At 51.2% G+C, this 23,722-nt stretch overlaps 2 protein-coding genes across 4 annotated transcripts in view; both read right to left on the bottom strand.

Moving 5' to 3' along the window:
- Positions 1-227: 227 nt before the first annotated feature.
- On the bottom strand, positions 228-6,262 carry SUPT4H1 (SPT4 homolog, DSIF elongation factor subunit). The gene is made up of 5 exons (XM_027568470.1): positions 6,114-6,262; positions 5,447-5,553; positions 1,438-1,493; positions 1,103-1,156; positions 228-632 (listed from the first exon to the last, which is right to left on the bottom strand). The coding sequence occupies exons 1-5, from the start codon at positions 6,180-6,182 to the stop codon at positions 565-567; spliced, it is 354 nt and encodes a 117-aa protein (XP_027424271.1). The 5' UTR covers positions 6,183-6,262; the 3' UTR covers positions 228-564.
- Positions 6,263-6,488: 226 nt separating this feature from the next.
- The window catches only part of RNF43 (ring finger protein 43), a 66,650-nt gene continuing 49,416 nt past the window's right edge, over positions 6,489-23,722 (bottom strand). For all 3 annotated transcript variants that reach the window (XM_027568585.2, XM_027568586.2, XM_027568587.2), the window contains 7 exons: positions 16,498-16,572; positions 16,252-16,383; positions 15,517-15,621; positions 14,244-14,405; positions 13,626-13,728; positions 11,628-12,977; positions 6,489-9,212 (listed from right to left, as the gene is read on the bottom strand). In XM_027568585.2, the coding sequence (XP_027424386.1) occupies positions 9,169-9,212; positions 11,628-12,977; positions 13,626-13,728; positions 14,244-14,405; positions 15,517-15,621; positions 16,252-16,383; positions 16,498-16,572 (1,971 nt within the window). In that variant the 3' untranslated portion in view covers positions 6,489-9,168. The remainder of the gene's footprint in view (positions 9,213-11,627; positions 12,978-13,625; positions 13,729-14,243; positions 14,406-15,516; positions 15,622-16,251; positions 16,384-16,497; positions 16,573-23,722) is intronic.

The raw sequence follows: 23,722 nt of genomic DNA, 5'->3' as shown, positions 1-23,722 counted from the left end.
AAGTCTGCAAGCCCCAGACACCAAGACTACCAGCTTGATGGGCCTGCCTAGACTCAGGACAGCAGACCTTCCAACAAGACCCAAGGAAGCACACTGGAAAGGCTGCAACCCCGGAAGGCTGAAAGATGGGTAACGGGGAGCAGGAGGGCCTCTACTGCTCTGGGAAAGTGCTTACAGGGTTAAGTGAGTTCTTCCTGCGCCCAGGTAGAAAGGAGTCAAGGCATCTGTCATGGGCTTAAGAACTTTCCTAGGGGTTCATGTTTATTTGGCATTTGACCCAGAGTCCTACCCATGGGCAAGGGCACAGACTGGGTCTCCTACCCCCCATTCAATTCAGTCTCTGTTAATGCACCAGCCCAAACCAGCCCAAACCCCCTCACCCCTGCCCCCAGCAGCAGTCCAAAGGTAAAATGGCTCAGGGACACGCTGTGGTCTCTCAATAGTCCGCTGAGTCTCAGAGTTGGAGGGTGGGGAGTATCTTAGGTTCTGTCCATTTAGTTCCGTAACAAAAAATAAGCAGATGCAGGAGGTGGGGAGGAGAGACAATGGCAGCCATGCATCTTGCTAGGTCTTTATAGCCGTGTCTCTGGATTTGTAGGCCACTCCTCGACTTTTCAGCTCTCGCACAATTCCTGCAGAAGGACAAGAAACAGCTCTGTAAGGGAGGAAGATCCCAGAAGTTAAGAAAGGTCTCTCTACTACCACTTTGGTGGGGACGGGAAAGGGAGGGAGGAAGGAAGGTGTTCCTGAGCAAACTGGAGTTCCTACACAGCTCATCTACAGTCCTGCTTGGTTGGCTTGTTACCGCTGAAGATCCAGGCACACGTCTGCTAACGACTTGGTAAGAACAAGAAGGAAAAGACTACGTGTCGTAGTCGCTAAAACCAAGGGTTCTGGGGTCAAAATGCCTGGGTTCAAATTCTAGCTCCTCTAGAGTGCAGGTCAGTTACCGTTCCCAAAGGATGACCTTGGGCAAGTTATTGAACCTCTCTATGCCTCAGTTCCCTCAGAGCTGTGAAGACCAGCGTGCAGTCCCACAAAGGACTTCCGGAGAGCTTGGCGCAGTTAAGTGAACATTGGCCACTACTATGACGATTATTACCTTGGGGAAGGCGACCAGTGACTGACACTGCATACACACCCGGCTTAAAGTTACCTACGAGAGAAGAGAGACGGCAGTGAGAGTAAGTTAAGCGTAAAGACCAAAGGGAGGTTTAAGCTAAAAATGAAAGGAATGCTGCAACTCCAAGACAAGAACAGTCACTTCTTTGGCTCTGGTGTCAAACGACAGGGCACAGGATACTTTCCTCGTGTTTCCTACAACCCCATCTGTTTCACTCTGCGGCCACTTACCCTCTGATCTAAGACGCCCCCACTAGACCTGAGGAACAGCAACAACACAACTCAGCCAGGACAAAGATAAAGGGAGATACTTACTGACTCGCTGCCACTTGGAGACCCAGCTGTCCTCTGGACTCATCATCGCAATGATTCTGGGAAGGGAAAAGAAACAGAGAGTCAACCTGAGCCTCCCCTACTAGAGAAGAGAGAGATGGAGGAAAATGCCCACTTTACTCTGCTTTCAGCCAGCAAAATAGTTCTGGGAGAGGAAACACAGGAAAAAGCCAAGTATTGAGTCTCCACTAGAAAGCAGGGGAAACGGACTACTAATGCTGAGAAGGGGCTGACCCAAACTTAGTCCCGACAAAGGTTCTTTGCCCGCCAAACACAGGTCAGTTACCATTCCCAAAGGACTAGCTCATCTGGCTCAAAAAACATCCTTAGCCCAGATTCTCTGGGAAACAAGACAGCTTTAAAAGTAGATGGCCAGTGTTACTAATTACAAGCAACACGACCACTAGGGGGCTGGGCCCTAGTGCAAAGGAGGAGGAGGAGGGTGAAGGAAAACCATGGGTCCTCCTACCAGAAGTAAGTTAGACTTGGCCAAGGTCTGCCTCTGATGAGCTGTACAGCCTAACACACGTATGGACATCTCCCTCAGAATTGTGTGCAATGAAACTCAAATACGGAGCTAATACATGCCAAACACCTGGCGCAGAGTAAGTGCTAGCTACATAAGCATTAGCTGTCCTTACTTATATCTTAATAGTTCTTCCCAAGAGAGCTCTGATCCCAGAGCACGGGCAACAGAAAGGCCGCATGAGGGCTAGAAGGCTGCCCCTCAAGCTTGACAGGTCAACGTCAGGAACTTTCAGAAGCGACAGAGGTCATTTCTATCATTCATTCAATCAAATGCTTGCCTGCCTGCCGTGACAGGTCTGTCCCAGACACCAACTTTTGTCAGTAACCACTCCCTCTTCTCTTGGCAACAATCTGGGATTCTTACTTGGGGAGCCTCCCTCCCCATCCAAATCCTACATTCTCAGCCATCTGCTGGGAGTGGAACTGCCCCCACCCTCCCTGGTGGTTAAGCAGGGGAACCCCTGCCCTGGCCTGGCAGACTGACTGGGGGCAGGCATACACACACAGGCTGTTGTCTGGACCAACAGTATGGTCTCTTCTGTTCTTCACAAGCAATCTTTCTAGCCTTACAGTGCCTGTCACCCAACCTTATGATTTAACCTCAACAGAATCCCTACCATCCTCCAGACATCGCCTGGTCTTCCCACCCCATGACTCTGCTCAAGTCATTTCCTTGTTTAGAATGTTTTTTCTAAAATGCTCTCTCAACCGCCTCAAAAATCCTGTACTTCTTTCTTTCAGAGCCTGATTCACATGGTATCTCCTCTGCTTCTAGCTGAGCTCATCTGGCCCTCCTCTGGTCTCCTTTAGCCCTTGATATACCCATTCTCCCAAATCTAATATCCACCAGAATACACAAATAACTCTTAGAACTCAACAACACAAAGTCAAATAACCCACTTCGAAAGTGGGCAAAGGATTTAAAAACAGACATTTTCCCGAAGAAGATACACAAATGGCCAATAAGCACATGAAAAGATGCTTAACATCACTAATCATTAGGGAAAGGTGATCAAAACCAAAATAATGCCACCTCATGTCCAATAGCGTAGCTACTATCAAAACCAAAACAAAACATAAAACAAAAAATAACAAGCGCTGGCAGGGGTGTGGAGAAACTGCAACCCCTGTATACTGCCGGTGGGAACAGAAAACAGTGCCGCCGCTACGAAAAAACAGTATGGCAGTTCCCCTAAATATTAAACAGAATGACTCAGCAATTCCACTTCTGGATATATACCCTGAAGAAGTGAAATCAGGGACTTGATCAGATATTGGTAAACCTGTGTTCATAGCAGCATTATTCCTAACAGCCAAAAGATAGAAGTAACCCAAGAGTCTATCGACAGATGAGTGGATAAATGATTATTCAGCTTAAAAGAAAAATATGGACGCATGCGACAATATGGATAAACCTTGAAGACATGATGGTAAATTAAATGACCCAGGCACAAAACGACAAATATTGTTTGATTCCACTTATATGAAGCACTTATAGTACACTTCAAATTCATACAGCAAGAGGGGCGCCTGGGTGCCAGGTGGCTCAGTCGGTTAAGCATCTGCCTTTGACTCAGGTCATGATCCCAAGGTCCTAGGATCCAGCCCCATGTTGGGCCCCCTCCTCAGCTTCTCCCTCTCCCTCTGCCACTCCTGCCGCTTGTGCTCTCTTGCTCTCTCTCTGTCAAATAAATAAATAAAATCTTAAACGAAACAAAACAAAAACCACAAGAAATTCATACAGAAAGAAAGTAGAATGGTAGTTGCCAGGGGCAGTGGGGAGGGGAAAATAAGATGAAAAGAGTCCTGGAGATGGACTGTAGTGACAGCTGCACAATGTGAATATACTAAATACCACTGAATTCTACACTTAAAAATGGTAAATTTTCAGGGGAGCCTGAGTGGCTCAGTTAAGTGTCTGCCTTTGGCTAAGGTCATGATCCCAGGGTCCTGGGATCGAGCCCCATGTCAGGCTCCCTGCTCAGTGGAGAGTGTGCTTCTCCTTCTCCCTCTGCCCTGCTTGTGCTCTGTCTCTCAAATAAATAAAAATTTTTTTAAAAAGTTAATTTTCTGTCACACATATTTTGCCACAATTTTTTTTAAAACTCTAATATGCAAAACTTTATACTGTGTCTCTTACTAGTAAGTACATCACTGTGTAACTCTTGACATCCCTGACAGCAGCCAACACAGTCGTTTACCATAGATGGGAGTCCCTTTATTCGTCAGCCATTTTGTTACCATGCTAACAAATCAACAAAGGGACTGGAGTATCTGACTGTGCACATGCATGTGTAGGAAGTAAGGTTCCATGGCAACATCTTTTTTGCCCAAGCCTTCATTCTTCCTTAAAGGAAGTCAAAGAAGGAATGGATGGAGGTGGCCTCACCTTGAAGGAAGCTTACTAAGTACTGGGTTTGAGCCCAGTTTGTGTGTAAATCTTTTTAAAAAAAGATTTATTTATTTGAGAGAGAGAAAGAGCGTGCAGGGGGAGGGGGAGAGGGAGAGGGAGAGAATCTCAAGGAGACTTCCTGCTGAGCGTGGAGCCCAACGTGGGGCTCAGTCTCACTACACTGAGATCATGACCTGAACTGAAATCAAGAATCGGACACTTAACTGACTAAGCCACCCAGGCACCTCTGTGTGTAAATCCTTAACTGGCCTAGAGGCCAAAAGACACAGTATCTCCTTAACCCCCAAAGAATACTACCCTCTGGCTCCTACATTGGGGAAAAAAAACTGAGATCTGGTCACTTATGTTACTCTCATTTCTCCTTCTCCCCACTGGACAATCTCACCAAGGGAAAACTTTTCTTATGGGGTCTCTCAGACATATCTAACAGCATCAGCTTTCAGGTAATAATTTACCATTACTGTACCTTACCTTACCTTCACTTTCAGAAAGGATCTTCATGCATTTAACAAACATTTCTTAGCCCTCTGCCACCTTCCAGGCCCTGTGCCAAACCAGTGTGCACAAGATAAACACAGTCCCTACCGTTAATGAGCTGACAGTCTAATGAAGAACTGTCCAGCAGAAATAAAATAAATAAAAACCACACAAGTCATTTAAAATTTTCTAGTAGCCACGTTTATGAGTAAAGACAAAAGGGTGAAATTAATTTCAATAACATATTCATTTAACTCAGTCTACCCAAAGAATTATCATCTGGGTATAATTAATATTTAAAAAATTAAAATATTTTACATTCTTTTTCCTGTTCTAAATCTTGTCAATCTAGTGTATATTTTATAGTTAGAGTATAACTCTGTTTGGACTAGCCACATTTCAAGTGCTCAATGCCAGGCATGGCCAGTGGCTACTGTACTAGACAGCACAGGACTAGTGTGTCTCAAAATAACTGAGAACAACCAGGATCATGGTCTACCTCGCATTTACTAGGTGGGGTGGCGTGGGGTGGGAGTAACGGGAAAGTGAATGAAGGAATCTAAAGGGGCTTACCCGTCAAAGGAAGAGCTGGTGCAGTCATATACCATCTCCCGGTTACCCTTCATCTGAAGGTATGCATCACAATTGTCACAACCATCATATTCAAACTGGTCTATAGTCTGGGAGGGGGGACAAAGGGGGGGGGTAGGGGTGAGTGTAAACAAGGCCAAAAGAATAACTAGCTCTCTCCATACTTCTACCTAGTCAAGTAGAAGGCTCCCCCCCCATGCTGGCTCTGTCTCATCAGGTTCCCCACGCCCCACTCCCACAGCTCCATTCCTAAAGTTCCACCCCCCCTCACAGTCCTCCCTCTCTTGTTCCTAACTGCGTTTTACCTAGTCCTCTCCCTAGTCTCCTCGGGGCCAGGCATCCTCTCCGACTACTCCCCCTCAGCTGCAGATCACCACCCTCATCTGACTCCCAGTGGCCTTCAGCTTCAACAGAAGTTCGCTGAACGTCTGTTAAGGATCAGGCCTGTGCTAGCTGAGGATTCAAAGGCATGTAAAGACTGCCTGCGTTCCTACAGACTTAAACAATGGTCCCCAGCAGCTTCCCACACCCCTTGCCAAACCCGGGATCCTGGACCTTAATTTTCTCTTCGCTATCTCCCAGCCCCGTTCCACCTTTTCCCCCACCTGGATTCCCCCATCGCCCCTACAACCAGCCCCCCGAAGGACACCTTGACCAACGAACACAGCAAACAAGCCCGCAGATGCCGCAGGTCCTTCGGCACCGTCTCCAGGGCCATCCTCTCCGACAAAAGAACAGCAAAGGACTGGGCCACAGATTCCTCAGCCGCAGGAAGTAAACAGCGAATTACCCAGAACGCCTTCCACTTCCGGTGTCTAGGACTTCCTCTTCCGGTGTGGGAAGCCGCAGGGCCCAGCCCTCCCCCTCCCCCCCCCCCCCGCCTAAGGAGATGGTTTCTCCCGCCTGGAGGCGGGGCCGGCCGGGAGTCACCTGGGCCGGCGCGCGCACCCGCCACCTGGGCTGGCGCGAGGGCGAGGCCGTGGCGGCCGTTGGGCCTGTGGGCAGGGCCCGTGGGGGAGGGGCGGTGCGGCTGGCGCCTGCGCGAGAACGCGCCGCGGCCGGAGCCGGAAGCCCGGCCGGGCGGGCCGTTTGATGTAGGCGGCTGGCCGCTGGTGGCCGGTCCTCTTAGGAGGATCCCACATGCCAGCCGAGATTCTTTTTTGTCTTGCCGTTTTAAAAGCGCAGGGCCAGAGGGTCCACTGTCTCCCTCTGGGTTATCTCTGCCGAGAGGGAAAGAAATCACGGACAGCCCCTTTCTTCCTGAGAGCAGGATAGGGTTTCCATTTGCCGTCCGCCGGAATGCGGGCTTGTGGGCCGGTGGCGCGTAACAGGCATATTTAATTATTTTTTAAAACTCTTTACGTACTTTCCTTGTTCCAGCTGATTATTTAGGCTTTGTGCAGCGTTTAGCATTTAGACAGTTCCTTTACTTGAGAACATCTGTAGGGGATAGGAGAGTGTGTCTTTTTTTTTTTTAATTTCACCTTATAGAAAACTAGATGCTCCTTTGCTCTGTGGTTCAAAACTGGGCAACGGACAATGACCACCCCTACGAAATCTTTCGTGGAGAAGCAGAAGGGAAAATGTGCTTTGTGAGGATGGGAGCAAAGACTGCCCCAGGCTCTGTGGAATTCATACCAACTTAGCACCAGCTCTTGATCCTCACAGTAGTCGCACGAGTAGGCAGAGCACAGTCATTTGTGTTTATCAGAATTGGAGCTCTGGGATATAAATAGTTTCAGGCCCTGCTGTTCTATCCTCCCAACCAGGCCTCCCAACTGAAACAGAGCTTCTTCAAGGGGGGGCCTGCTTCTTGTGCCCATGCCATGCTGTGTTCAGATGGGCTCTGTGACTGGGGTTAGAATGTTCTCCAGCACTGGATACTTTCCACCACCAAACATGCTTTCACTCTTATCTCAGGGGAGCCCTGCAACAACTCTGTGAAATAGGCCTATTTTATGGGTGGAAAAAGTGAGGCATAGAGTATTTACCAAAGGTCAAAAAGTCACCGAAGCATCACAAATAAGAGTGTGAAGTAAAAGGTAGAATAATACAGATAAAGACTGGACCACAGAATCCAGTCATGCTTTCCCCCTTCCCTGATCTCACTAAACCATGCTTTTAGGGGCTTACAAACCAATTCTTGTTGCCTAGCCCACCACTCTGTCCTATCCTTTCATAAATCAGAGCCTAACTTCTGATATCAGAAATAATTTACTTCTGTCAACGTAGAAGATGAAGCTGTTACCCTGAGTGACCGTCATGACAGAACAAAACCACGAGACCAGACTGCATTTATGGATAAATATATTAGCAAATAAATACATTTCTCAACATAGTGCCTGATTCAAGCGTCTTTCTGTCTGGTTCAGATATAAATACCCATGTGGGTGCCTAGGTGCTAGTTCCCCACTGACTTTAAGGGAAGAAGTTTCCCAGGTAGGGTCCTGTGCCCACTTAGCTCCCACATTCACATTCCAAATGGGATAATGCCTGAGGAGCCGGCAATAGTCCAGCTGCCCTGGGGTGAATGTTACCCTCAGGAGGCTCCTCGGCCCTTGCCCACTCGGGTACCAGCTACCCGGGCCAGATGTCCTGCATGCACAACCTCTTGCATGCACACCTTCCTGGGTGTCCCTGGCCTGTATGGCTTATCATGGGAAGCTGGGCCTTGGAGCCATCTAAACCCAAATGTCCCACTTTGCTTTTCCTTTGTTTTCCCCTGTTCCTCATCCCTGCTCTGGGAAAACTCCCAGAGAAGAATTTGTTGTTGTCCTTGGTCAGCTGTAATTCTGTCTTTTCTATCTTCGTTCCATCCTCCCTCTTCTAGATGCAGTCCAGCAGAAATCCTCTTCTTTCCACCTACTTTGGGGCTTTGAGATAGGTAATCTCCAGGAAAGAATTTATTCCCTCCCCACTACCCCCCAACCCCCAGAGGAATTGGGGCTGCTGGAGTGACAAGGGAGTTTGAAAGTCAGAGGCTTCATCCCAGGTTCTTCAGGGTGCAGTACCACTTTAGGGACAGAACTCCACACCCTGGCTTCCCAGAGCCTCCCCTCTGACTTAATATAGTGGATCTGACAATTAAGGACAAGAAGGGAAAAACATTCTCCCTTATGCACCAGGGCAGGTACTGCCTGGAGAAGCTGCGGAGCCTCCCTTTTTAGGGTTCAGGGCTCACCTATGTTCCTGATCCTTTTGCAAAGAAGGGAAATGATAAAAGCTGGGGTTGCTGCTGATGCAGCAGCTTTACCGAGGAGTCAAAGCTGGTGTGCAGGACTCACCCAAGAAAGGAGGTAAGAAGGACCCACTGGCAGGTATGTACATGAGACTTGGGATGAGGAAGGCCTGCCGGGCCTGGGGAAAGGAGCAGCACCTTTATAACACTTATCTACCCATATCTAGCTTCCTGTTCTCAAAAAACAGCCTTTAAGGGAGCCAGCCCACATAGGTAGTAGCTGGTTGCCTGGCTGGACACAGACTTTGCCGCACTGCAGATGCATTCTGCACACAAGGTCCAGAGCTGGGAGCAGGGAACACCTGCCACCCACCGTCACCACTCCTCTTCTGGAGGTTCCAGGAAGTCTGGCAAAAAAAGAGGGCTGTTTTCTGAGGTCCTTTCTTCTCTCAGGAGCAGGACTCTGTGCCAGGTAGGGCCCGAGTCATCCGGAGCACGCTCTTGGTTGGAGCTAGGTCTGAGCATCTCACACAGCCTGTTCACACAGCTCCTCAATCTCCTCCTCTGAGCCTGCATTTAGAGAAAGGGGAGGAAAGAGGTCACTGAGGGTCAGGCCAGCCGCCTTCCTGTCCCACCTGCAAAACAGTATGGCTGGGAGAGAACCACAGAGAGGGAGGAGCAGGGAATGTGTCCAGAAGGGGCAATTAGCCTGAAAGCTGGGAGGGGCCCCAGGTGGGACACGGGGGAGAGAAAAACAAAAAAGCTAAAGAAAGAGAAACATATATAGCAACCAGTGTTACAAATACTTACTATTCGCTCATTAACCCAATAAATACTTATTAAGCACTTGTGAATCCGGCCTGTTATCATGTGCCAAATAGAAGAATAAGCAGGGACCTGATAATCTTGCAGGAAAGAAGGTGTGCATACAAAGGGAAATTATGCAGTGGGACAGGCCTGGATCATAAGACCTTTCCCGGAAAGGGGACAGATCATGTTCAAGTGGAGCAATCAGGAAGGGCTTCCTGAAAGTGAAGATAAATGAGCTGGTCCTGCAGAAATAGATAAGAACTGGATTTATGGGAATAGGAAGACAGCAGAATAGTCTGGGTTATAAGGACTGCAAGAAGTGTTTACTAGGTTTGGCTAAAGCATGGGGCAGGGGAAGGGAAGGGGAAGAGTGAAAAATAAAATGGGGACGGCAGATGGGGGCTAGCTGGTGCTAGAGCCTTGAAGGCCAAACCAGCCTCAGTTTTTCTTTACTGTGGAGAAAACAGAACATGTGGAAATTTCTGGACAGCTTATCTGAGCAAGATGAGCCTGGCAGCAGCAGGCGAGCAGGGTCACTGTATGTGCAGGGCCCCCCCTTCATGGCCCTGTTAAGAGGGGAGGGAAGAGCTAGGAGGCTCCTGCCTTGATCTTTAGGCTGCATCTAAGACGTGGGCAGGGGCCATCAGTTCTGAAGGAGAAGGTAAAAAAGCTCTCAGGGACAGAGTTAACAGAAACTGGCACTGACTGGATTTGAGGAGCAGGGAAGAGGGAGGTGTCGAAAGCAGTTCTAAGTACGGGAGAGGTGGGGGTCTGGCTCCAGCAGCCCTGGAAGCACACACGTGACAGGGTCCGAATGGATCGTCAAACACATGGCCAAAGCTTGCTTTGCATGGCTCCATGGAAGCCATGATTTTCTCTACTGTAACTGTGTACATGCCTGTGACCCCACAGACCTGGATCTCCTGGTTGACAAGTTCCATGTCCTCAGAGGCTAGCCTGGAACCTAGCCCATAGTAAGCATCCAATGCAGGAAGAAAAAAGGAGGGAAGGAGTGAATGAATGAATGATAACAGCTCTAGGTCTTGACTGTAGGGTTCCTAGACCATGAGGTCTTATATTTCAGGACATTTGGGTTCCCTTTTGGAGTGCCTAGTGATAGCTGTAGGCAAAGAGCTTTGTCATCCACACCATGGGAGAAGATGGGGAAAATGGGGAGGGGTGCTCTGGAGGAGGAAGAGGAGCATTTGAGCAAAGAAACACCCAGGTAAAACTGAGGGTTTACATTATCACAATTGGTTGTAGTACAATTATCAGGGATGCACTGAGGCCCCAGGAAAATGAGGCTGGTCTTATTAACATCGGTGCTTAGAAGGAAAGCCTTAGTTGTTCTTTTACCTCAGAGGAAGAGGAGAAACCCTAAGGACCCACAGGGATGCTGGGAAGCACCCATGATCTTTTTTTTCTTTTCTTTTCTTTTTTTTTCTCTTTCTTTCTAATCATTTACATAGCTCTTCTCATATGGCCTAGTGTTATGGATATCTGCAATTATTTCTCCTACAAGACCTCATATTGCCCAGAATTATAGCTATCAGTAATTACTTCTCCGTGCTCTCCTCAAGAGCAAGGAACACTTGTTGGCCTTCTTTGTATTTAAAGCTGATAATTGGGGACACCTGGGTGGCTCACTCAGTGAAGCACCTGACTCTTGGCTTTGGCTCAGGTCATGATCTTGGGGTCGTGGGACTGAGCCCCACGTCAGACTGCGCTCAGCAGGGAGTCTGCTTGAAGATTCTCTCCCTCTGCCCCTCCCCACTCTCTCTCTCTCTCTCTCTCTCTCTCTCTCAAATAAATAAATAAATAAATCTCTAGAGCTGATAACTGTGTGCACAGCTTTACTAATTATTACAATACTGAAACACTTACATTGGAGCTGCTGCCTCAAACCACCTAGGTGCTTTCTGATGTTTCATCCACACGGGTGCTTCCCCTGAGAGCTCCCTCTGGTCTGGCAACTAAAGGACTATCAGCGGGCAGAGTCACAGCACTTCAGGCAGCATCCTATGCTATGCCCGTTGTTCAATATTTTGAATGCTACCCCACTGCCCCACTGCCCCCTTCACAGCTTCTGTCAACCCCTTGTTAGCTGACTTCCCCCAGGCTGCAATTACCTCCAGTATCCTCTCCTCATCACACCCTCTCCCCCTGAAAACTCACCAGGCTGCGCTGGTGGCACCTGGCAGTGTGGGTAAGGGCATGGCCTGCCCTCTGGGGTGCCAGATCTCCGTTCGGAAGGCCCCTCTCCAGGTGGGTGTGGTCCGAGGGACTGGCGTGGAGTCAGACACAGCCACACCGGCTGTGAACTTGAGTAACAAGGGCCTGGGCTTTCTGGTAGCAGCCTCCTGTCCAGGCCTGGAGGTCCAAAGATCAATGGGTGGGCCTCCGGGGACCAAGGGTATGCCAAGCTGGTACTGTAGTGGGGAAAAATCTGGCAAGCTGGGTGTGCAGTCAAGTCCTGGGGCCGAGAGGCTGGGGTGAGCTCTGAGAGGCCCCCCCGCCTTTTCCTTTGTGGGTGTCGAACAGGGAGGCTGGATTTCTGCAAATGGAAGAGGCTGTTGGGACTGGGGTTGGTGGCATCAGCTGGACCTAGGGCTGCCTCCACGAGGGCCCTGGGCCATTGTGGGTTGGGGAGCTGCCCTGAAGGGGCAGTTGGGTTGGATCTGGCAGCTTGCTGATCAGGGGAAGGCAGCTCTGGCTGGGGCTGTGTCCGAGGAATGGCAGGCCTGGCCTGGGAGACCCCAGTTTCTGGGCCAGGCTTCCGGCCATGCCACTGGAAGCGTTTTTTGTAGTGGTGGTGCCGGTGGCGGTGGTAGTGGATGTGGCTGGAAACCTGGCTTTCCCCTGTGGGCACCACTGAGTCCAAAGACCGGGGCCGAGAGGTCACACTAGGCTGAGTCTCCTCCCCCCGGGGCTCCCCTTCCGGGCTGCAGTATACCAAGGGGTCAAAGTCACTGCTCAGGGAGCTGCGGAAGGTAGAGCTGCTGCCGTGGATGCCCTGCAGACTGATGTCCGTGCAGTTGACCACTGAGTCACTTGAGGAGCCGTGACAGGGCCCCGAACTGGAGTCACTGGCGGGCCCATCTGCCATGTAGCCACTGCGTTCTGTGCGATAGCTTTCTCCAGAACCGCTGCTGTCGTGAGGCCTGGCCCGGCGTGGGGGTGCTGGGCAAGCAGAGGGGTGCTGTGAGGTGCCTCGGAGGTGGCTCAGCCCCCAGCCGTGCGCATAGGGGTGCTGGGCCACTGCCAGGTGCTGCTGCTCGCCCGGAGCCCTGGGATGTGCAGCTCTGGGGAGGCGGTGGTGCCGGGGGGCTGCGCCTGGCTCGTGGGACGTTAGGAAGGGACCGGGTCGTGGGGGCCGGGCCACTGCACTCCGGGAAGGGCCCAACAGGTAGGCAGCAGGTAGGTGGTAGTGGGCATGGCCAGGATGCTGGCGAATGAGGTGGAGTCTCCGACCTGGTTCCTGGTAAGATCGAGAGGGTCCCAGGGATTGAGAAAACGAATCTCCCTCTGGAAGAAAGAACGAAAAGCATAGGTGTTTGAGTCCACAAACCTGTGGAAGGTGGCAGCACTACACCTATTTGAGCCCACATAGCCTGCGTGTTCAGTCAGAGTTGGGGGACCAAGTTACACTCCTAATCTGCCTATGCCCTGGGATGCCCGGTTCCTTCCAGTCAGTCTCTCTCCCTGGGAGTCCACTATGCATGTCCATCCCTGCTCCTCCCACCAGCCCATGTGGGGCTCTTTCACTCAGGGCCACCACTGGCCCGTAGCGCACCTCTGGGTAAATTAGAAAAAGGCTCTCTTTCCTCAAGATACTTCACTTTCATCTTTTAGGAAATTCTCCTACTATCCTGGTTTTGTTAGAACAAGATACTTTATTGCCAGAAAACCAGAATTATAAATACACAAACTATCTAGGTTTAGGATCAACAAAGTTGTCATGAAAATACAAACAATTTTTAAAGTAATAAAGAAGTCTACGATGTGAATGGTGCCCCCCTTCATATGAGGCTCTCTTGAACAGTGCACAGCCTAAAGAACTATTAAGGCAGACCTGCTTTCTCCTCAGCTTCAAGGCAACACCCTCCGTCAGAGGGCAGCCTTGTCCTAGACCCCTCTGGCTGCACACAGGGGACTGCTTGGCCCACCTCCTACCTACGATGTTGAACATGCAGAGAGGGCAAGTCCGATGCTGATGTAGCCAGGGGTCCACACACACACGATGGAACTCATGGAGGCAGGAAATGACCCGTAGCTCCTGCAGAACACAGGGGGATCCAAACCAAAGTTATCTGTAGCTACAGCAGTAGAACCAGACCTCTCCTTCTTGCCATGACCTTCTTGTAAAATACCACATAGTAGAATAGAAACGGTAAGAGCTTTGGTGTCAGGAAAGCATGGATTTTGCCACCTAGCTGCACAACCTTGAGCAAGTTCCTTAACAGATAGTTTTCTGCTCTAATATGAGGATAAAAACTGAATCTACCCCCACCATGCATTGTCATGAGGCTAAAATGAGATCATGCCTCTACGGCACCCACTGCAGAGCCTGGCACACGGTATACACTCAACAAGGACTAGTTCTCTTTCCCTGGAAGACCAGGAAAAGAGCCAGACCTCAGGGCTGTCCCCTCCCTCTGCCTCACGCAAGATACACAGGACACAGATGCAACCAGAGCACGTGCAGCGGCCTTCAGTGCCTCACCTGGCCTCCCACGCTCCAGCTTCCCTCCCCAGCCCGGTCACGGAGGGCAAGCACGAGGCCTGCCTTACCTGGCCCTCAGAGAACTCCTCCAGGCAAATGGCACACACGGGGGCTGAGCTACAGCTGCTACTCGAGTCTGGCCATTCAGCCCGAGCCCTCCTGCAGCTGGCCTGGTACCTCCTGGTGGCCAGCTGGCTGATGGCCCAGGCTGTTCGCTGCTGAAGGGGATCCTGGGAAGAGGGGTGGGGCTCAGGATAGGGCAAGGACTCCTCTCCCCTCACCCCTGGACCTCGGTCTGTACTCGGTTCCCAGTCACCCAGTGAGATCACATGGCTGATTGACTACCCCTAGGAGTCTGTCCCCTTGCAGCTCATACGTGGCTCGGCCAAGCCAGCCAAGTCCTCCCACCCCACCACCCCCCATCCATACCATCAAGCTTTCCTTTCCTTGATGGCCCAGGAGAGGTTTTTCATCCAACTGCCTGCTTGACATCTTAACTTGGATATCCAATAGGCCCATCAAACTGAATTTCTAATCCCATTAACCACCCAACAACACACCCATCCTCCCCCCTTAAAATTTAAGTCAGATCATGGTACTACTTCTGCTCAAAATCCTTCTAGTAGCTCCCACTTCACCAGAGTGAAAAAACACAGTCCTGCCAATGGATTCAGCAGTCCAGCAAACTCCTGTCCTCACCTCCTGCTCTGCCCTCTCACTCGCTCTATTCTGGGCACATGGCCCCCTAGCTGTTCCTCAGACATACTGGGCACACTTGTGCCTCAAGGCCTTTGCCTCTTCTGTGCTCTCTGTCCGATCACACTCTCCCCAAATATCTGCACATCCGACCCCCTCACCCACTTAGGGTCTCTCCTGTAAATGCCACCCTCACAATGAAGCCTTCTCTGGCTTTGTTTTTACAAATTAACCCTGTCCCTTTACATTCCCTCTTCCTTCTTCTATTTTATTTTTCTCTCTGGCACGTACCACCATCCAAAATACTACATCGTTTATTTATTTTGTTTATTGTCTATCTCTTCCTATTAGAATGAAAGCTCCCTGAGGGATGGGATCTTCTTTTTGTTCACCGGGCTATCGCCAACGCCGGGAACCGTGCCTGGTCCATACTAGGAGCTCTCGCTATTTGCTGAATAAATAAATGAATGGGCAAACCTATGTGGAGGGGCTGCTGGAGATCAACAAGTCAGATGCCAGGGTATTTAGATGTAAATGATTTCAAGAGCATAAGGGCACCTTCTTTCCTCCCTTTTCCCTTCCTGCTCTTTACCGGCCCACACCCAGGAACATGCCCACTTCCACCAGGGAGCCCACCCTGCTCACCGGCCTGCTGTGGTGGGGGCGGCACCGGAGACGCAGCACTGAAGCCAGGATGACCACAAAGATGGTGCCCACCACTGTCAGGAGGATCCACACATCGTAATCTGGCTGCGGGGGTGAGCGGAGATGCAAAGAGTCATACTTCTGGAAGGAGCTGGGCCACTCTGGGAGAAACTCAGGTGCCGAGGAGACAGAGAGCTGGAGGTCCCCTTGAGTCTTCCAGCAGAGGGGACGAGGTGGGGAGGAACATGCAGGTGGGGCTAGGTGGTCCCTCTCTGCCCACAGGCACTCACAAGAGAGGGTCCTCCTGAGGTCAGCTGCCAGAGGTACTATCTGAAGACCCGCGTGCTTGGGGGAAGAGGAAAGGGACTCCCCTGCAGAGTGGGAGCCTCCCGGGACCAGCTGGGTGAGACTTCTAGCTGGTGGAGAGACAGCAGCCAGGGCATCAGGGGCTGGGGCCCAGGGTTTCATTCTGGCTCTGCTACTCTGTGCCATGAAACCACAGAGCTGAAAACAACTTTACAACTCAGCTGGCCCAATCTATTCATTCTGCAGATGAAGCCTGGAGGGGGAAGAAACTTGTCCAGAAGCACACAGCTGGTGGATGAAGTTGAACTGTAGGATTTCTAAATTCTCTTTGGTTCCAGGAGTCCAGGGGCTTTTGATGGGAGTCGCCACAGGACGAAGTGGCGGTGAGGATGCGTGCCAGGGCAGGGTCTGGAGATCTGGCGTGCTTACCCAGGTTGGGGGCTCCTTCAGCTCAATCCTGACGTGGGCCTTGCGGTTCTTGTACACAAACTCCATCAGCTTCTCGGCATCCTTACCCCAGATCAACACCACCGGCCAAGTCAGCCCCAGGGGCTGCTGCAGCTGCAGGAGAGAAAGTGCCCGCAAGGGCTGCTGTGTCCTGACTTGTCTTTCCGCAGGTGACTTTATCTCCCTCCATCCAGCTCCCTCCTCAAACACCCCAATGTCCCTGGGTACCTGCTCAGCAGCAGCTCGATCCTCTGTGATGTCAAAAAGGACGGCGCTGGCTCCTCGCTCCCCCGCCATCCGGGCCTGCAGAGACACACAGCAGAGGTCCCGCTGGGGTCAGGGGAGGACACAGCCCACCCATGCCCTGACCCAACCCTCACATGTCTATCCCTTCTTAGGACGTTGCACACACCGCATCTCTGCACACTCCTCTATGACACATGCCAGAAGGCAGTGGGACGAGGATCCCTGTCCTGCCCTGAGCTCACCCAGCTCCCACTGCCTTCAACAACAACATTCAATCCTTCCTTTTGTAATCAAATAAACCCTTAACAAGGACTTAGTAGGTGTCAGGTAGTGGACTAGACTCTAGAGCTAAGGACAAATAAGACATCTCCCTGCCCTCAAAGTACCACAGGTCTGCCTTCACCAAGAGCTGTGAGAACAGAAAGCAGGGAATGACCAGCACCCCCAGGGAGTGGGGAAGGGTGACCAGTCCCCAGTACAGAGAGGGAGAAGGGGAGAAAAGACAGATGGAGAGCTCCTTCAGAATAGAGCTGGGCTTTCCAAGGTCCAACCCTGCCTGACGAGAGGAGCCTGCAGGGCATCCCCCAGAGGCCTGGGACCCTGCTGCCACCCGAGGTCTCCGTGGCAGAGCCCCAGGCTCAGCCTGTTCCTTGGTGTATCTCTCCCTGCCACACTCTAGTTTGTCAACACGTTTCCTGGCTCCAATTCAAGGACTTAAGGGGTCCCTGTCCAGTGTTCTGTCCCTGCGCCCCCTCCCTGAGGTGGCACTGGAGACTCAGTGGGGAGGAAGCTGAGGGGCTGTTCCCACAAGGGCACAACCGTGCGTGCGTGCTCGCCAAGGCTCCAAGAGCAGGCGCGGGGCGGCGGAATCTAGCCAGGCAGGCAGAGCAGAGCAGAGCCAAAAAGAGAAATAAGGCAGGAATCTAGCAGCTCTGGGTGTGGGGTAAGAGACGGGAGATAAGAGCAAGGGCTGGGTGGAAGCATAAGGGCAAAGGAGCAAGACAGATGCTACCTTGCCTCGGCATCGGGCCGCCCTGCCCAGCACCGCCACTCGCCAGCCTTTCTCCCCAAAGCCCAGGCTCATCCTGTAAGGGTATCAGGCTGGGACCTCGTGACCCTGGGGGCCTGCTGAGTCTTTGGGGCTGGGCTGCAGCACCGAAGGAGTTAATCCCTCTGCCAGCAGCGGTGGCAGCAGAGGAGCCTACTTACACGCTCAGGCCTTTGATCTCTGCTTTCCTTCCCTGGGGAGAGCCTGTCTGGGCAGGTCTCCTGCCTGGCAGGCCCAGGGAGCGGCTCCTGGCTCCTGCTCCTCACTCCCCAGGAGGCAGCAGGGACCAGGGGGCCCCTCAGAACAGCCTACAGGCAGGGGAGCCCTGGAAGGTGGTGGAGACACTCTAGTGAGGCCCTGTTTGGGGTCAGGAGGGTGACTTTCCCCCTTCCTCCCTCCCTGAGTTGCTGAGGAGCCTGGCTGGACCACTGAGCAGCACCCAGGCCCAGCCCAGGCCCAGGCTCGCCAACCTAACTGACTGGAAGTTCACAGGACTCCAGAATGGAATCGCTGAAGAAATTAAGAGGTCTCGGCCTTCGGTGTCCTCCTGCCTGCTTACTCCCAGGAAGTCCAGCCCAACTAGGGGACCTCAGACAAAGAGAAGCTCTCCAGGCTTCAGAAACCCCCAAGCCAGGGTACAGGAGCAGCCCCAGAGGACAAGGAGAGGGGCTCCCACTGCTAATGTCACAGTCTAGGACTTGGCCAAGGCATGGGGAGGTCACCCCAGTAGTGAAAGATTTGACTCCTGGATCTTGCACGCTGCCAAGGCCTCATGTTTCTCATGCCCAGATTGAGACCCTACACCCAACCCAGCCTGGAAGAGCATGAGGGAAGGGCACAGTCTTCCTTCTCCAGAGATTTTCTTACTTTCCCCAGCCCCCCTCTCTTTGAAGGATTGGGTTAGGAACAGTGGAAAGTAATTACCCTGATGTTCAAACACCCCAGCCCATTACAGCCCATAATTACAAAGTTGTAAAAGAGATCAAAGAGAGCATACTGGCCAACAGGGGAAACAAACAGGACTTTCAGGCAGTGGGTACCTGTGTCCAGAGTTCTAGGAATCAAACAGCAAGACTTGGGGCCAGATGGCAGCCCACACTCCAGTCTATCTGCACCCAAGGAACTGGGAGAGAGGGAAAGAAGCACTTCTTCGGAGACTGGAATCTGGAAGGTAGAGAGGGTGGGTGGGCCCTCTGCATGGGAAGACTGGGCTCTAGAAAAACAATGCAGAGATCTCTTTGGGAGCTGCAAAGAATCAGCCAGCCCTCTTCTGGCTGCCCATGGCTTCTAGCCACCGGAATCAGTACACTGCGGGAACTGTACATGACCCTCTTCTCCTCTGTGGGCTGTAGGTTTCCTCTCCGGACACAGTGGCAGTCTCTGTCCTCTTCTCCTCATCAAAGACTGACCGAGGACCTACTGTGCCCAGGGCACCAAGCCAGGGAAGGCCAGGCCCTCTAGAACAACTCATCATCTAGCTGTAGAGACAAGGCATATACATAACATAATGTTGATAACGTTCTAGAGTATAAATGAATGAAATAGGCCAATAGTTCCCAAATCTTTCTTCACTGCAGAAAGCCCTTCCCTCCACTCCCCCTACCACACACACACACACACACACACACACACACACACACACACACACGATCTGACACAAATCTTCAATACACAATAAAAGTGAGCTGAGTTTGAGGATGGGGGTGGAGTGAAGAAAGAGCCTTGGTTTCCCCCTCCCCTAAAACCTGGTGTGTAGAGCAGACAGAGACCCTGGCAGTGTGCCAGAAGAGAGGGAGTTCTGCCCCTAATGGGCTAGCTGGGCTGGGCCAGGCAGGAAAGATTCAGTAGTAGAGGTGGACTTCACCTGGGCTCGAAAGCAAGGGTAGGAGGAAGGAGAAGGGATATAACCTACACTGAGACCCACTCTGCCCAGACTGCTCAGGTGTGAGTCCTGAATTTGCTACCAACTATTAGCTGTGAGACTTTGAGCGTGTCACTTAACTGCTGTATGCCTCAGTTTTCCTTTCTGTAAACTGGGGATAATAATGGGACCTACTTCACGGGGTTGTTCTGCAGACTATATAAATTAAACCACATAAAGCCTTATCATAGTACCTGGTACATAATTAGTGTCCCTTAAGTATTAGTTATTGTCATATCAGCTATTACTACATGCTTTGGGTACATGAGTTCATTTACTCCTCACAACTCTGTAAGACAGTCCATCCAGTTTTGAGTTGAGAAAACCGAGGCTCAGAGAGACTGAACAACTTGCCCAGCAACACACAGCTGATAAGCAATGGAGGCAGGATTCCCACTCAGGACTTCAGTCTTCCAAGTGCCTGATTACCAGGTAGTGGTCTCTATGGTAAGAGAGGCAGGGCCTTGCCTCCAGAGCCAGCTCCTTCCACCAGGTAGAAGGCCATCGCTCTAGTCCAGGCATGAGGTGTTTAGGGCCTGGGTAATCACAAGGATGGCTGTGGAGTTGCTAATAGAGAAACAGAAACCAATTTGGACGACTAGATAGGCAGGGGTTGGGGGATGGGGGGCAGAGACAGGAATGGAAGAGTCCAGAAAAATTATGGTGAGGGTTTCAGAGAAGATCAAGAGAGGTGCCAATGAGAGAAAATACCCAATCTTGTTAACTATAAAAGCATGGGATGATGATGAGAATAATTGTGATCATTTATTGAGTGATTCCTATGTGCTTGGCATGGGGCTAAGAGCTTCTATCTGCACTGTCTCATTAAATCCTCATAACTATTTTATGATGTAAGTCCCATTATTATTCCGCTTTTACAGATGAGGAAACAAGAGGCCCAGAGAGGTGAGCTAAAATGTCCAGGTCACACTGAGGGGCAGTGGAGATGCCAGGCTTCAGGCCCAGGGCTGACCAGCTCAAGAACCCAAGCTCTGTTGATGGTGATGACACCACTAATACTAATAGATATTCCTGAGCAGAGCTGATTGAAATCAGCAGTTTTCAAGCTTTTATCGCTAAAACCCACCTTTCCCCTATGCCTCCCATAAGCCATATATTTTTTATTTTTTAATTATCTTTAAAGATTTTATTTATTTATTTATTTGAGATAGAGAGCGAGAGAGAGCATGAGCAGGGAAGGGGCAGAGGGAGAGGGAGAAGCAGACTCCCCGCTGAGCAGGGAGCCTGATGCGGGACTGGATCCAAGGACCCTGGATCATGACCTGAGCCAAAGGCAGACGTTTAACCGACTGAACCACCCAGGCACCCCAGCCATATATTTCTTTTTAATGTTTTACCAAACTAACTGCACTTATTATGTACAATTTATTTTCCTATGAGATAACTTGTAACCAAAAGCAACAAATATTTTAGCTAAACTTGTGAGACTTATGAAATCTTTGAAGTAGCCTCCATCAGAGACCTCCATTACTACCTTCACAAACCTCCTTTGGGCCAGGAGACCCCAGGTAGGAGCTGCTCGGTGAGGTCAAAGGATGAGGCCTGAGGGAAGCCTTGCACCTGACCCGTTGTAGAACTCCCAGGGCGAGCTCGCCCCCAGAGACGAGGAGAAGCCCCGCCCACAGAGGCGAGGAGAGGCCCCGCCCACAGAGGCGAGGGAGAAGCCCCATATGAAGAAGCCGAGGAGCGCGTGCGGGGGCAGGAAGCATGAGTGGCGACCGCAAAGGCTGTGGAAGAAAAACAAGTCCCAGAGCAGCAGGCAAGGCACTTCTTCTGAACCCCTAATGGTTTTTTGTTTCTGTGTTGGTTTTAGCTCAGGCACTATCTGGTACTTGACATACATCATTTTTATCCTCACAATGATCACTGGGGTAGAAAATAAAAGCCCCATTTTATGGCGGAGGAAACAAAGGCGCAATATGGTAAAGTGCCTCAAAGACCACCGACCATCTGCTCCTTGACTTGCGAGCCTCTGGGCACGTGCCTTATTTCTCCCCCCGAAGTGTGCTCCTCCAAGGGCCAGAAGGAAACCTCCCGCGTGGAGGGCATCCTGCCGTGGCCCGGTGTTCCCAGGTATGGGGAATCATACACTGCTCTAGAAGAACAGCAGAGCTTTTCTGAGCCCTTCTTCCTCCATCTCTCTCCCCGCCCCCACCTCGGCATCTCACACACACAGGCACGCACGCACACTCTCTGCCCTCACACTCATACTACCAAACACTAGGCACTCATCTACCAAATGAATAAATGAATGACATCTGCCCATATCCTGTAAAGCAAGGGAAGTGAAATAGCCAAAAGCAGGGTAACTTCAAAATTCTGCCATTAAGGACCCACACAGTCTTTTTTTTTTTTAAGATTTATTTTTTGGCGGGGGCAGAGGGAGAGAGAATCCTGAAGCAGACTCCTCACTGAGCACGGAGCCCACTGAGCACGGAGCCCAATGAAGGGGGGGCTCCACGTGGGGCTTGATCTCACCACCCCAAGAACATGACCTGCGCTGAAACCAAGAATCGGCCACTTAACGAGTCACCCAGGTGCCCCAAGACCCACACAGTCTTGCATAGAAACCATTCTCTTTCCTCTTCCAGGTGTGTCCTGGCCCCCATTTCCCACATCCCCACGTGGCCCCCTTCTGCATCAGCACGGCCAGCCTGGCAGAGTATCTTCACCCACAGGGCACCTGGGTGGCTCAGTCAGTAAGAGTCTGCCTTCGGCTCAGGTCATGATCCCGGAGTCCTGGGATCAAACCCCACATGGGGCTCCCTGCTCGGCAGGAAGCCTGCTTCTCCCTCTCCCACTCCCCCTGCTTGTATTCCCTCTCTCGCTGTGTCTGTCTCTGTCAAATAAGTAAATAAAATCTTTATTTTTTTTAAAGATTTTATTTATTTATTTGAGAGAGAGAGAGAATGAGAGATAGAAAGCACGAGAGGGAAGAGGGTCAGAGGGAGAAGCAGACTCCCTGCTGAGCAGGAAGCCCGATGCGGGACTCGATCCCGGGACTCCAGGATCATGACCTGGGCCGAAGGCAGTCACTTAACCAACTGAGCCAGCCAGGCGCCCCGTAAATAAAATCTTTAAAGGAAAAAAATAAAAGGGGGCGCCTGGATGGCTCAGTCGTTAAGCGTCTGCCTTCAGCTCGGGTCATGATCCCAGGGTCCTGGGATCGAGCCCCCCATCAGGCTCCCTGCTCCGTGGGAAGCCTGCTTCTCCCTCTCCCACTCCCCCTGCTTGTGTTCCTGCTCTCGCTCTCTCTCTCTGTCGAATAAATAAATAACATCTTAAAAAAAAAAAAGAATTTCTTCACCCACGTGTGGGGCCACATCCAGAATCCCGTCCACAACCCTGCCCCCCTTGGTGGGCTCGCGGAAGAACGCAGGCTGTTTTCTTGGGACTCCTGGCTCAGGAAGCAGACCTCAGGAGGATCAGGAAACCCCCAGGGGGATCTGGGCCTCAGCACAATGAGCAGGTGCACCGGCTAGGGCTGGGGACTGTCAGCTTCCTCTTTTACCACACTGGGGAGCTGGACCCCTTGCCCCACGTCGACCTGAGTCTGCCGCACAGAATCTAACAACACTCTGGCTTAGGTCACCATGAGAATCTTCTCATATACATTCAGTGTTCCCAGCCAGAATGGGAGGCAACAGGGCAGGGAGATTAAAAGCCCAGGTTTGGGAACTAGACAAGGCTTAGGTCAAATCCCAGCTCCACCCCTTCCTAGCCATCTCTTGCAAGTTACTTAGTTTTTTCTTTCTTTCTTTCTTTTTTTTTTTTAAGTTTCCTTATTCTTTTAGTCATCTCTACACCCAAGGTGGGGCTCGAACTCACAACCCTGAGATCAAGAGTTGCATGCTCCACTGACTGAGCCAGCCAGGTGCCCCAGTTACTTCAGTTTTCTGACCCTCACTTGTCTCACATGTCAAATAGAGAATAAAAATGTCTAGCTTTCCTGATTGTTGCACAAAGTAAACGAGAGTATCTGTCCCACCTGGCCCACAGTCAGAGCACAGAGAACAGTAAGTAACGTTAGAGCAGGGATCACAAATGCACATGTTCACAGGGCCTCTGAGGTAGCAGGCCAGGGAGGAGCACGGCAAAGGGGAGAGCCCAGGTGCGGGGCGGGGGGAGGGCAGCTGTTGCCAGCCCCAGCCAGCTGTGCCCCATGGAAATGAAGAGCCCCCCATTTGCCATCTTGGAGGAAGAATGTGAACTGTTTA

The sequence above is a fragment of the Zalophus californianus genome, chromosome 16, assembly GCF_009762305.2.
Source record: "Zalophus californianus isolate mZalCal1 chromosome 16, mZalCal1.pri.v2, whole genome shotgun sequence".
NCBI classification, from domain to species: Eukaryota; Metazoa; Chordata; class Mammalia; order Carnivora; family Otariidae; genus Zalophus; species Zalophus californianus.
The sequence above is the reverse complement of the archived record's forward strand: the minus strand, read 5'-3'. Positions and strand labels throughout refer to the sequence as shown.